This window comes from Myotis yumanensis, unplaced genomic scaffold (assembly GCF_028538775.1).
Source record: "Myotis yumanensis isolate MYYU_CA2020_CCGP unplaced genomic scaffold, mMyoYum1.0.hap1 SCAF_11, whole genome shotgun sequence".
In the NCBI taxonomy this organism is placed as follows: domain Eukaryota; kingdom Metazoa; phylum Chordata; class Mammalia; order Chiroptera; family Vespertilionidae; genus Myotis; species Myotis yumanensis.
This window is the reverse complement of record NW_027223762.1, coordinates 70954536-70967830: the sequence shown is the minus strand read 5'-3', so window position 1 is coordinate 70967830 and position 13295 is coordinate 70954536. Positions and strand designations below refer to the sequence as shown.

General features: G+C 59.1%; 1 protein-coding gene across 2 annotated transcripts in view; it reads right to left on the bottom strand.

The window, feature by feature from the left end:
* Nucleotides 1-13295, bottom strand: part of LOC139020157 (testis-specific gene 10 protein-like) — a 241863-nt gene that overhangs the window by 16600 nt on the left and 211968 nt on the right. For both annotated transcript variants that reach the window (XM_070429872.1, XM_070429873.1), the window contains exons 20-21: nt 8736-8963; nt 2663-4484 (exon numbers count right to left, since the gene is read on the bottom strand). In XM_070429872.1, coding sequence (XP_070285973.1) covers nt 2663-4484; nt 8736-8963 — 2050 coding nt within the window. The remainder of the gene's footprint in view (nt 1-2662; nt 4485-8735; nt 8964-13295) is intronic.

Here is a 13295-nt window from a genome sequence, read left to right as displayed (position 1 = left end):
ACACACAGAAACATTAGAAGGAAAGTCCAACAGGTCTCACACCTACAGAGTGGACTCACAGGTGATTGCTTTTTCTCTAGGCGTTCTGTATTTTATCAGTTTTCTACACGAGAGCCTCCAACTGCTTTCTTCTAATTCTAATCCTGTAATTTAGACTCTGGCTGGACAAGCCCGACGGGAGGAGGTGTGTCCTGCACACCTGAACGAGTCTGATGCCCCGGGCCATTCGCCTGCCCTGGCCCGTCAGCAGACCGACGGGTGCTCCGTGGTGGATGCACACAACCGCGCCCGGGGCTTGCCGCACCCTCCCGGAGGTGGCCCTGCAAGGCCTGGCCCGCTTGGCAAGCCGGACTCCTGGGTTTATTGCAACAAAATTGAACTCTCCCAGCTTCCCTGGCGGCAGTTTCTCCAGGCCTTCGAGGAAGGAAGACAGAGTGTGGAGCGGCGAGGACGGCTGGCGGGAGTGCTGGGGAAAGGCAGCTGCAGTCCCCGAGGCAGAGCGGGCACTGTCCGGGACCCTCCGTACCTGACCTCATGATCTGTGCCTGGAAGGGGGACAGGAAGATGGAACCCACCGGGCCTCGGGTAAGGGCCCACCACCAATAGCAGCAATGAGGACTTTCTGAGGAATACTGTGATTAAAACTTGCATGATCTGCACGTTTTAGATAAACTGAGTTGCCTTCAGCCGCTGTCACGTGGGAGCGATGAGGCTGACGGCGGAAGTAATAATGAACGAAACCACCAGCAGACCCAGGGTCTGCAAGCGTCAGAGGCTGTTTCGCTGAGATCCTGCTCGGCTCTGCATGAGGCAGGCCTGTGCCCCGAGGCCCCGGGGGTCCCAGGCAGCAGCCACAGCCTCTCCTAGCACTTTCCCCTCAAATACCATCCCCTTGGGAGGGTCAGTTCCCCAAAGAGTGTGGGTAATTCTTTCCCTCCTGTCTTTGCAAGGAAATGAGACTCACCACAGCGCCCCCTCACCCAGTTTCTTCCACCCTGGAATGCATCCCAACGGGTTATTTCTGTGCTCAGAGACTATGAATACACACAGACTGTCAAGACAATTCTCTTCTGCTACTGAAGCGAAGCCATTAGTAAATAAATACAGTATTGTATTTTATAAATCAAAGAAAAAAGCCCAACGCAGGCACTTGGCAATGAGGGAAGCCTCTCTCTGGCCCGGGCGGAGGAAGCCAGGATCATCAGTGAGCCGAGCACCGCTCCCTGAAGCTCACTCCCAGCTCTCAGCGCGAGCCTGGGCGTCCTGCGTCTAAGGTCCCTTCTCAGCAAGCCCTTGAGGGACATTTTCAGTTCCAGGTCAAGAGGGGGGACGGTGCTGAGGTCAGAGCAAGCCCCCTCCTGCCTTCCTGTTTCAGCCGAAGGTGTTGGGTCACTCTACAGCAGCTTCCGTGACCTCGCTGGGCCCTGGCACAGGGTAGCTGAGCTACGGCCTCCCCGAAGCTCCCCCACGGACGGTCCGAAAAAATCACGGTGGAGCCAGGGGCCAGGGCGAGCGAGCATTTTCCTGGCTCTTCTCCCTGGACCGTCTGCATCCTGGGGTGTCCCCTTAGGACCGGAAGGCACTGTACACTGCGTCCCGCTAACTTTCGAACAGGGGACAGAAAAGACGAGAGCCTCACCTCTGTCGGGTTCTGTGTGAGAGCTCATTTCTTCCTCCTGAGTGTGCCCTCATCTTGCTCACGGGATGTGAGGTCCCTAGAGAACAGCTGGGCTCTGCTGTCTTTTGTCCCACAATGCAGTACTTTAGTGGAGCCTGGACTTAGAGTAGCCACTTAAAATATCCTGGAAGGTTTTTTTTTTAAAATAAAATTTGCCATGAAAAATCTCTCCCCAGGGCCCTCGTCACACGGGTCAGGACGGGTCTGTGGCGCTTCCTTTGCTGGCACCGTGATTTGCATCAAGGAAAGAAACGGCCAGTCATGGGCTCTCTCTCCCGCTCCATGGCGGCGACCCATGTCCAGCAGACGGCCGCTCTGTCTGAAACACTACGCGTAAACAGTGACAAACGTCACCAGCAGGAACCCCGTCGTCTGTCTCTCGTTTAGAAGACGGCTGCTGTAGAGTATTCGGGCACTCTGCCCGATCTTAACACCGGCTCCCTTTGGGACAGGGAGCCCACGCCCACCTGCTGAGGGGCTCACATTGGACAGAGGCTGTGACTGCATGGCACCCGGGCCCGTGAGCCCAATGATCAGACAGAGGAACCACTTTCTTGGGGGTGAAGGTCAGAGGGGCCAGATGCTTCCTTTAAAACCAAGAAGAACGTAGGTGCTGCCAGCCCAGGGCCTCCACCAAGAGCACGGGCCGGACGGGGCCTCCCCGAGCTCCCAGGTAAGCAGTGGGGGTGGCATGAGCCCCCAGGGGCCACCTGCTAGGAAACAAGGCCTTGCGAAACGAGTGTGGACAATTCCTGACTTCTCTGAACTCACACAACCTCCTGGCATCTGCTCCCCCTTCTCGGTCTCCATGCCCAACTCTCAAACACGCGAGGGCACCATGAGGAATGTTGACTCTACTGCCAATCTCCTGCCGCAAGGCCTTTACCCCCGTGTTCACCATATATCCCTGGTGGATGTCCAGCAGGCACTCCCACTGCCTGCCTGCGCTGTCCCACCCCCAGCATGCTCAGGGCTGGCTCTTACCAGCTCCCCGGCGGGGCAACCGTTTCTCCACCGTCCGACTCTCCTTTCTGGGGCCCGGGGGTGGTGTGACCTTGTCCAGCTCTCCAGGGCTCACGTCGGGGCCTGCGGGCGGGTACGGGAGGGTGAGGGATTGCAGAAGCGGCTTCCTGGGCAGGGGCGGCTTGGAGCCCGGCTGCTCCGATGACCGGGCTTTCCCCTTCCCCTGTCCGTTGGGGGGCCTGGTCCCCCGAATCGTGGGGGCCGCCCCCACGTGACACTTGTCATCTTTCGAGAGCAGAGCCAGTCCTCCTTTTTCTAGCCGGACCTCAGCACTGTACCTCTTGACTCCCTTCCCTTCCGGCACGGCCACGTCTCTGTGTTTGAAGGAGAGAGACGTGGACCGGAGCTTGACGGGGAAGGGGCTCCTGTCCCCAGATGGGCGCGGCTCCTGGGCGGAGGGGCGGGGCTCTCTTGTGGCCGGTGTGGCCACTGCCTCCGGGGGGTTCTGCCCGGGCCCGGCCTGGCTGGCCGCCCTGCTCCCCGAGCCCTGAGAGCCACGCTCAGCGGGTGACGGTGGCTCCTGAGGCTCCAGTTCTGGGTTCTGGTGCTCCGGGGGCGCCTGGAGGTCATCGAGGGCGGCCTCGCTCCTCCAGGCCGCGCTGCTCCTCAGCAGGGGCAGCCGGACAGGGGAGGGGGCAGCAGGGGGGCCCGGGGGGCCTGGGCGCGCCGGCCGCTCTCTGTGGCCTGTGTGCGGCCACGCCCGGCCCGAGGCCACGGAGAACTTCTTCCCGCCCCGGGGCTTGCTGCCTCCTCTCCCGGGTTTCGGCTCTGGGGCTTCCCTCTCGGCTCCCCCCTGCAGGGACTCGCCCTGCTCAGCCCTGGGGGACTGGAGGGGGGCGGCTTCCTTGTCCAGGGCACAGGGGGTGGGCTCCTGTGGAGGTGACTCCGAGGCGGGCGGTGTGGGGGACACGCTGAGGCTCCTGCTCGCCGGCGCCTTGTGCTTCAAGCAGCTCTTGGAGGCTGGGGGGCTGGGGGCGAGGTCCTCCGAGCACTCTGAGCCCTCTGCGCCCTCGGGACTGGGACCGGGCACTGCCAGCGTCAGCCCCACCTGCTCCTGCGCAGCGTGGCCTGGCCCGTCCGGACCAGGGCGAGTCTCTGAGGGGACGGCTGGGCCGGTCCCAGGCGGTGCCGTGTCCTCCTCAGGGACGTGGGGCGATGAACTCTCAGTGTCTCCAGAAGCGCACCCCCCCCCTCCAGCTGTGTCCTCGGAGGGTGGACGTGCGCTTTCAAGGGGTGGCTCCTCCCTTTGACGTTTGCTGTCGGGGTCAGGGTGTGGGGAGTCTTCTGGCAAAAGTGGGCACTCCGAGCAGGGGGCTGGGCCTGGCACGGGCTCTGTGACCTCCGTGACCTTCGGGGTGGCCTGGCGGCTGGAGGGGTCGTCCCCGGGGGGGCTCTCCTCCTCCTCAGCGCTGGCGCTGAGTGCGGGGCAGTGCTGCAGACGCACCCGCCTGGCCCGGGGCCCCACAGGTGGCAGCACGGGGGCCGGTCCCCCGGGCCCAGCCTGCTGCCCAGCACTGGGCGTCTCCTCTGTGCTGACTGCGGGCACCGGCTTCTCGTCGGACTCCTCCTCCTCGGGGGTGCAGGTCAAGTCGCCCAGGGCCTCAGACTGCGCCCGCCTGGCACGGGGCCTCCCAGGCAGCAGCACGGGGGCCGGTCCCCCGGGCCCAGCCTGCTGCCCAGCACTGGGCATCTCCTCTGTGCTGACTGTGGGCACCGGCTTCTCGTCGGACTCCTCCTCCTCGGGGGTGCAGGTCAGGTCGCTCAGGCACTCAGACTGCGCCCGCTGGGAGAGGAAGAGGACACAGCATCACTGCAGGGGAAGCAGGAGGCCCGCCACCCGCCCGCCTATCCAGGCTGCACCCGCTCGGACCTTCACGTCCAGGAGCCTCTTCCTAATCCCTCCCTCACGGCTCTAGTTTGGAGTCTTGCCTCGCAAGCTCACTTTCAGCAGAACAGTGGCAGCCATGCCCTCAAAGTAAATGTCGCCTGAGGCTCTCGTGGCCCAGCCAAGCCCTAGTGGAGGGCGCTCTACGGAGCGAAGCCATGGAAAGGGACCACGACCAGGCGGAGGGCTGCCACGTCTGTGCTCTGTGCTTGTTGCTTTCCTCCCGATGCCTCCCAGCGCGGGAAGGATCGTCACTCCCTCTGTGCACTGGTGACAGACTCAGCCGGGCACCTGCTGGCCCGCGGAGCTCCGAGCCCAGAGGGAAGCTGGGGCTCCACGGAGCCATCCTCCCCTCAGCGCCCGCTCCCAGCGAGGGCAGGCTATTTGCCTAAAACGGGATTCACAGCATGTCAAACAAGATCAACAGTAGCCCACAGGGTACAGGGCAAAGTCCACACTTTTCAGTTCAACTCAGCCTTACAGTCTCTGCGCTTCGGTGTTCCTCCAGCTCCCTCCTTAGTCCCAGCCAAGCCCCCCTGCTGTCCGGACCCTCCCACACCGCCAGGGCACTCTACCAGCACCCCACAACTCAAATCCCACTTGACAGAAGCCTGGCCTCCTCCCCGAGGCTCTGACTCTCCCTCTCTCCTGACACCTGGGCTGCCTGGTGGCAGTTTTCTTCTCAAAGGTCTGGAATTGGGGCGGGTCCTCCTGCCGTACACAGAGCCAGCCCCCGCTCTTCCGAAGGAAAGGAGAGGAAGGCAATCACTTATCATTCAAAAGCCCAATGTGAAAATGACCCAAAGGCTGTGGTGTGGAGACTGATCTTTGGAAAAACTCTGACATGGGGCCTGGAGTCATCAGGCTGTTGCTGTGAGCTTTCTCCTCCCCTTTAGGCAACACCCCGGATGTCAGCAATAGGTTTCTGTTGTCTGTGGATGTTATTTTTAACGATTTCCAGCCAGCATCTCCTCGCTGAAAGAACACAGGATCGCTGGGATGTTTGAACAATACCTCAGCTGAACTCTGGCCAAGATGCACAATCCTACTCTTCTGGGCACACAAAGGGGAAGGTGTGTAAGGAAACCTACAGCAGAATTTTCAAAAGCTGCTGGTACAAAGGCATCACTGGCCTTTTGCTGTCACAGGAAATCATGGACGTTGAAACCTCTTTAGGATGTGGGTCACCTTTAAAATGCTCGGAGCCCACACTGAGTCAGCTTGGAGCGGGAGCAGGCTCCACGGGCCCACCCAGGGGGAGGCGGCAGGACGAAGGCGGGCATGGAACACGGACCCCAGAGGATGGACTCGGACGTGGAGCAGAGGGTCAGGCACAGCAGCAGAAGGCGTGTGCCCCCCATCTCCACCGCTCCCCGCCCTCCCCCCTCTGGCCTCCCCGGAGAGCGGAGTAGAGGACCCACTGCTCAGCCTGCACAGGGATGGAGACCATCCCGGCTGCTGCTCTTCCCCCTCCTCTCACCGGCACCAGTCCTGGGGCAGATCCCCATCCTCTGCAGGCGGCAGCCCCCCAATGAGCAGTGTGGGGTGAGGAGGTGCCAGGCTGTCAGAGACCCGGGCGTGCAGCTGGCAGCACTGCCAGCCATGCCACCTTGATCTAGCCGTGTCACCCTGCTGTTCCCGGGAGAGTTCATGACATGCCCTGCTCCTGGCACTGCGGGCTGGGAGCGGACTGACCGTGGGGAGGGGCACGCGGACATTCACTGGGGTTCCCCGTCTGTGCTGGAGCCCCACGGGGCCGTTCTGCACGGACGGGAAAAGCTGAGGGCACAGCCTGCGCTTGTCTCCTGCCCTCGGCTTCGGAGGCCGACAGGTTCAGCCAAATGCCCACCGGGATGCGTTTCTCCGTGAAAGAAACTCTACTTGAGAGCCAAGGATTTCATCCGACCGTGGACGACTGGGCTCTGAAGGTAAGAAAGCCCTTCCGCTTTCTTCCAGAGCTCGATCGAGTCAGAGCCTCGGGGATGTGCAGGGCAGTGTGCCCCACTTGGACCGAGCAGGGATGCCCAGCTGGCACGGACGGCCATTCTGCCCAGATGGAGGAAGGCGCCTGGGCAGCAGGAGGAAGAGACTAGAGGCTCTGCAGGCGCCTGATCCCAGGGTGGGGGAGGGTGGGTGATGGAGAAAGAAGTCCCAGCTATTAGAAAAGCAGGGGCGACTTTGGCCTCACTGTCTCGCAAAGCCCAGAGGGGAGTGAACCTCCACGGACACGCAGGGTCAGGAGGGCAGCCGGGGGGCAGCGTGGTGGCTCTCCCCCACCCACAGAGCAGGATGGGAGCATCAGAAAGCAGCTGAGTCCCAGGGGGGCCCCCGGTACCAGAAATGTCCTCATGGTTGGGAAGAGGGACCTCATGGCCAAAGGGCAAAGGGCGCTGTGGACAGGAAGAACAGAAGCCTCCTGCTGAGGACCAAGCAATGACACTGGTGACCACAGGCCGGATACCTCTGCCCAGTCAGGAAAATACGCAAAGCCTAACCTATCCATGCTGCTCCCACCAGGGAAGAGAAGGAGAGGAGAGGACATGACAGTTTAAATTAAGGAAAGACTCTGTTTACCCAGATGGGGAGGATGAGACTTCTTGTTGTTCTAAAATGTGGTGAAGAGCTAAGTCAAGTTCAAGAGCAAAGAAAGAGGCACAGCTCCTCTTCCCCGGGGCAGAAAGAGGGGGTGCTGCCCTTCCCCTGAAGCAGGAGCCGGCTGCCCTCGGCCCAAGTCTGGCCGGGCTGGTGACTTGCTCCCCTGCAGGGCCACAGACATCCCTGGGAATAAAGCCCACCTTGAGGGCCAGCGGGAGCTGCTGCGTCCCTGCCCTGGGCGCCACGCAGCACGAGGACGGGCAGGCCAGAGCGACTGGGCCTTGGCACGTCCCCCAGCTCAGAGCCTCTCACTGTAAATGCCCCGGATATTCAAGCGCCTGTGCACACCCGAGGCCCCGGCTCCGTGAGGGCACAGTGCCCCGGAGGCAACCACAGCTCACTTCCTTCTTCAGCATCGGTCCCCTCAAAAGTCAACCTTTAAAACCCATCCCAAGCCTTCCAGCATGAGCTTCAGAAGCACATTCCACATGCCCAAAGGGGAACCCACTGTCTCAGGGGGTCGCCGACATCCCGAGTGGCCCCACACCACCGTCTCCAGCTGAAGCACCGAGCTTGTCCCGGGGCCTTTGTCAGCCCCATCTTGTCTCGAGGGACGAAGGGAGAGAACGCTGGTCAGCGAGCACCTCTTTCTCAGCACTGGGTGCTGCCTGGCCTCAGCTCCTCCGGGTGAGGCAGTGTCCGCACACCAGGCTGGGGAGAAGGCACCCACCCTGCATGGACCGTGACTCCCTGGGACCACGAGCGAGTTCTCGACTCCCACGGCTATGAGCTGACACCTGCCCAGGCCGCAGCCCCAAGAGGGACTGTCCTTACAGGGGCACCATTCCTCTGCTACTAAGCAGGTGCTCACCCAAGGAGGGGGCGGTCCAGTCTAGTGGCTTCTTCTGCCATCACTCATTCCCTGTGTGTTTATTCATTCATGCATTCAACAAATGTTTGCTGGGTCAGCTCTGTGAAGAGCCGAGCCCCAGGGCTGGAGGTACAGCTGGGACAAGGCCTCGGAGAAGACAGGCAGTAAACAAGTGAGCATGCATTTCCAAAGGTCGCCCTGCGTAGCCCGTGCTATGAGGGAAGTGAGCACCGCGGGGGAGGCAGACCCGCTCAGGTGAGCCCGTGGGGAGAGGACCTTGAGGCGAGACCCCGAGGCTGAGGAGGAGCTGCCAGGAGATCGAGGAGGGACAAGGCCTGTGGCCGGAGGCAGCTCGGAGAGCTCAGGAGCAGGAGGAGGCAGAGGAAGAGGAAGCCTGAGGCAGGCTGGGGGGGCGGGAGGGGGAGGCAGAGTGTGGACTTCGCTGAGTGCAGAGGGAAGGCAAGGAGAGGCAGCACACAGCAAGCAGGTCCTTGACAGGGGTTGCAGAGTGAGTGAATGAATGAAGGAAGGATGAAGGAAGGAAGTGTTTATGTAGGGGAGAGACATATTAATGTATGTTGTCCCTGGGGCCGTGGGAGTCCCTCTGGGGGGCATTTGGCCCTGGGGGGAGAGAGGCCGGGGGGGGGGGCGGGGGGGAGAGGCGGCGGGAGGGGGTCGATTACCGAGGACAGGCGCCTCATTTTGCTGGAGCGCTGGTTGCGGGGCTTAACCAGGAGCTTGTGCTTGGCTGCGGAGTTGTCCAGGCAGGAGGAGGATTCTGGGGGGCAGCTGAAATCAGCCACCGGCGCCACACTGCTGGCCGAGGTCCGGGGGCAGGCGGGGGCGTTGCTCGGGGGCCTGGAGGAGGGCTGGTCTGGAGAAGGCGGCCGGGACGAGGAAACCAAAGAGACCTTCATGAGAGAAGGAGCAAACGGCAATGTTAATTCTCAACACAAACGGGTGCTGCAAACACTCCGACTTCGTGCTTGCACCACCCCGTCTTCCCCAGAGTCTCAACAGGGAGGGTTAAGTGTTGGGCCACTGCCTGGAAGCCTGCCACTCATTCCACGGCCACACAGGGAACCTGCGCCCCAGGCCCCTCAGCAGACAACTGCCGTCATCCTCCCAGCGCTGCGGGCACCCCGCCCCCCCCATCCTCCCAGCGCTGCGGGCACCCCCCCCCCCCCCCCCCTTCCCGCAGGCACAGGCACTCAGACAGAGCTAGCTACTCTGATGACGCAGGCAGCTCCATTCCCCCAGGGCAGAGTCGGGCGTGGTCCTGTCTCTGGAAGCTGGGGTGACCAGCGGTGTGACCTCTAGGCAGGGGCACAGGATGTGCGAAGCCCCCCTGGCAGTCCATCACTGGAGCCTGGGCTGCTCACCCTAGACCAGTGGTTCTCAACCTTCTGGCCCTTTAAATACAGTTCCTCATGTTGTGATCCAACCATAAAATTATTTTCGTTGCTACTTCATAACTGTAATGTTGCTACTGTTATGAATCGTAATGTAAATATCCAATATGCAGGATGGTCTTAGGCGACCCCTGTGAAAGGGTCGTTCGACTGCCAAAGGGTCGCGACCCACAGGTTGAGAACCGCTGCCCTAGACGGTTTCTGTGCCTTTACACATGCTCTTGGAGAATCTGGTTTAGGTTACCATCTGTTAAGTTACAATATTTCACTAATTTAAACTTCAGAAGAGAGTAACTGACAGCTAAGGGCAAAAGTGTTGCCAGGGAGTCTGGCTGTCACACGCAAGAATGATGGCAACGCCCTGAGCTCCCTGCCCACTGAACTTGGCAAGCTCTTCCACCCAGTGAGGCCCGAGTGGGTCCCCTGCAGAGATGTGTCAGCGTAAAGAGGGCGCCCACTGCACAGCATGACAAATGCAGCCAGGTGACCAGCGAGGTGCAGAGGGGAGCTGGGAGGTGCTGGCTTGAGCTACTGCCCTGTCACCTGCAAACAAACTCTCTATTCTAGCCTGGTGCTCAATAAGAGCGTCAAGCTTACGTGGTTTTTCCAGGGTTGTTTAGTTTCCAATTTTTTTTTTTTTTAACTGTAGTAAAGTACACAGAAAATGTAGCATCTCAGCCATTTTTAAGTGTGCAGTACAGTGGGATTTAATACATTCATATTACTGTGCAACCATCACCACCATCTGCCCCTAGAACTTCTCTTGGAAAGCTGAAACCCTGTGCCCACCGAACTTCTCCTCCCATGCCCTCTCCCAGCCTTGGCACCACAATTCGACTTCTGTTTCTACGAATGTGCTTTCTCACAGCACCTCCTGTAAGTGGAATCTCACAGTATTCGCCCCTTTGTGACGGGCTTATCTCACTGAGCGGAGTGTCTGTGAGGCCCACCCCCCTGCAGCCGGGTCAGAGCTCCCTCCCTTTGTGGGTACCGACCGTCTGTCTATTGGCCACTTGGGGACGGACACCTGTGTGCTTCCACGTTTTAGCTGCTGTGAATTATGCTGCTATGGACATGGCTGTAAAGATATCTTTTAGAGAACCTGCTTTCAATTCTTACAGGTAGATACCCATAAGGAGAATTGCTGGATCGTTTGCAAGTTCTATTTTAGTTTTCTGAGGACTCTCCATACTGCTTTCCACAGTGACTGCACCCTTTGACTTTGCTAACACCAAGCTGGGATTCCCATTTCTCCACATTCTCGCCAAAACGTGTTATTTATTTATTTGCTTATTTCTTTCTTTATATGTTTTATAGTAGCCATCCTAATGGGTGAGGTGGTGTCAGGTGCACATTTTAACCTAAGACATAATTCTGTGTCTCTCTCAATGATTTAGTAAGCCCTCAGAGGGAGGCAGAGAGCGGGCTCAGAGGGCAGGGGTACATCCTGCTCAGCTACTTTTCCCAAACCCTGGAGCCCCACGCAGAGTAGGGCCAGCAGCCTCCTCTAACCCAGGGGGTGGGGCGCAAAGGGAGGCCACTGCTGCAGAGACAGGCTCTGAGGCAGGGACCGCCCCCAAGGGCACTGCCTCTCCCTGTTCCTATGAAGGCCCCTCACATGCTCTCAGGCAAGCAGAACCCTATTTCTGTCAGGCGGGAGAAGACGGGCACTGAACGAGGGAAAGGTTGTAAGTGGATGTAATCAATTTTAGTTCTCGTTTGAGCTACTCAGGCGTTACAGAAACAGAGCAAGAAAAATTATTTTTAAAACAAACCACAGGACTCCTGGCCACAACCTCCTCTGTACCGGTGGCTTTAGCTTCCTTCCCTCTTGCCCTCCTTAAGGAGTCCTCCTTAAGGGTGACGCAGCAGAATCCTGCCCTAGCTGGTCTGGCTCAGTGGATAGAGCGTCGGCCTGCGAACTGAAGGGTCCCAGGTTCGATTCCAGTCAAGGGCACATGCCCGGGTTGTAGGCTCAATCCCCAGTGGGGGGCGTGCGGGAGGCAGCTGATCAATGATTCTCTCTCATCATTAATGTTTCTATCTCTCTCTCCCTCTCCCTTCCTCTCTGAAATCAATAATATATATATATATATATATATGTATATATATATATATTTTTTTTAAAAAAACCATGCAGAATCCTGCACCAGCCCCTGTCTAGACGTAATACACACTTGGCTTGTTTTTGCTGACCGTTTGGGACTCAAGAGAACAGAAGATGAGGAGCTTTGCAAATGCAGTGAGTCCAGGAATGAGAAGGATTACTTTTGAGACGAAGGGTCTCTGGTCACCCCTCTACAAACCCAAAGGACAGGCATGCCTGTCTCCTCTCCTCCAGGGCGCCCCCCTGGCCCCTCGGCTGCCCTTGCCCAGGAGCCTCAGTTCCCTGACACTGAACAAGGCCCCCTGTCCTGCACAGGCGCTGTGCTGCCTGTCACCGTGGGCCTTCCTGCTGGGAGCTGAGCTCTCCGCTGCGGGCTGAGGTCTTGGGTCTGGAAAGACCGATCCCTTCAGGCCCAGGGGAAGCATGATCTCCTGCCGTGGTCACTGGGGCAGCTGCAGAGGTGGGGCGGGGCCAAGGGGAGGAGGACAGGAACACTGGCCGCGTTTTATCTGTGGGCCAGCAGCATCTGGGCATGCTCACTGGCACTGCGTGCTCCCAGGCACCCACTTTTCTTCTGAAATCTATGCTTCTGGATGATTCTCCAAGGGGATGATTTAAAAGTCTAATTGTGGCCCTATGTTGGGGGATGTGGCTCACAGGGCCATGCGGAAATGGCCTGGGATGAGAGGGTTGTTCAGGGGTGACCGTGGGTGACAGCTGCTTTAAAATGTTTGTCCTCAAACAGAGGGGCTCAGCCACTGGCGAGAGGCTGAGGGCGGTGCACCCAGGAGCAGCCGCGGATGCGGAGCAGGGTGGTGGGACGGACGCCGGGGCATTCACCGTGAGGAAAGGTCTCCTCTGATTCTCTCCCAAACCCTGAGGACAGATTCCTAGAGGTGACAGCACCTGCCTGGGGTCTAGCCCTGCAGTGGTGGACACACGTCCCCCTTTTGCCACCAGAGCTGTGTCCCCCCGACCTCCCTCATCTCTTGCAGCAGACACACTGGCCAGTTTGCCAGCCAGTGGTCCCTCTTAGTGGCAGGAAGCCTAGCACATGACTAGTTAGATGTAATTTCACCTTCAAGATCACCAAGTTAGGTTTCATTAGTTGCCAGCTCGCATGCTAATAAAATTTAAGAAGTAATTCCCGGTATTTCCTGGAAAACTCATTCTGCCAGGATACCACCTTGGCACTGACATCACATACAGTTACTGCAGACCTCTGTTCGGAGGAATCTTCCTCGAGGGTCTCCGCCCGCATGCAGGCCTGTGCGCGGTCACGGCAGGAGAGAGCAACACAGTTCACAGCGCTGTGCTTGGGATGGAAGGCGCCACTGTATCCAATTCCACACATTACATAACGCGTCGCAGGTGCGCACGGCCCCTCGCGGCCGGCCACTGAGTCTGGGCACTGCCAGGGCACACAATACGATCACTGTGTCCTCAAAACCACAATCTGAAGATTACTTTTCTTAAGCCTTAAAGGCTCAGGTTTTGATTTCCTATGACTAGAGGATTGTTCATGTTACCCAAGAATTGATAACTTCCCAGAATGCTTTGGACGCTGAGGACGAGGTCAGCCTGCCCAGCACGAGTGGCTCCCACTCAGCCAACTGTGGCCTCTGCACTTCGTGGTGCTGGTGAGTTTGGAGCTGGGCTCACTCCTGAGTGAACGGACTTAGAAACAAGGGGTCTCTGTGCTGTGTCCCCACTAAACAGAGGGC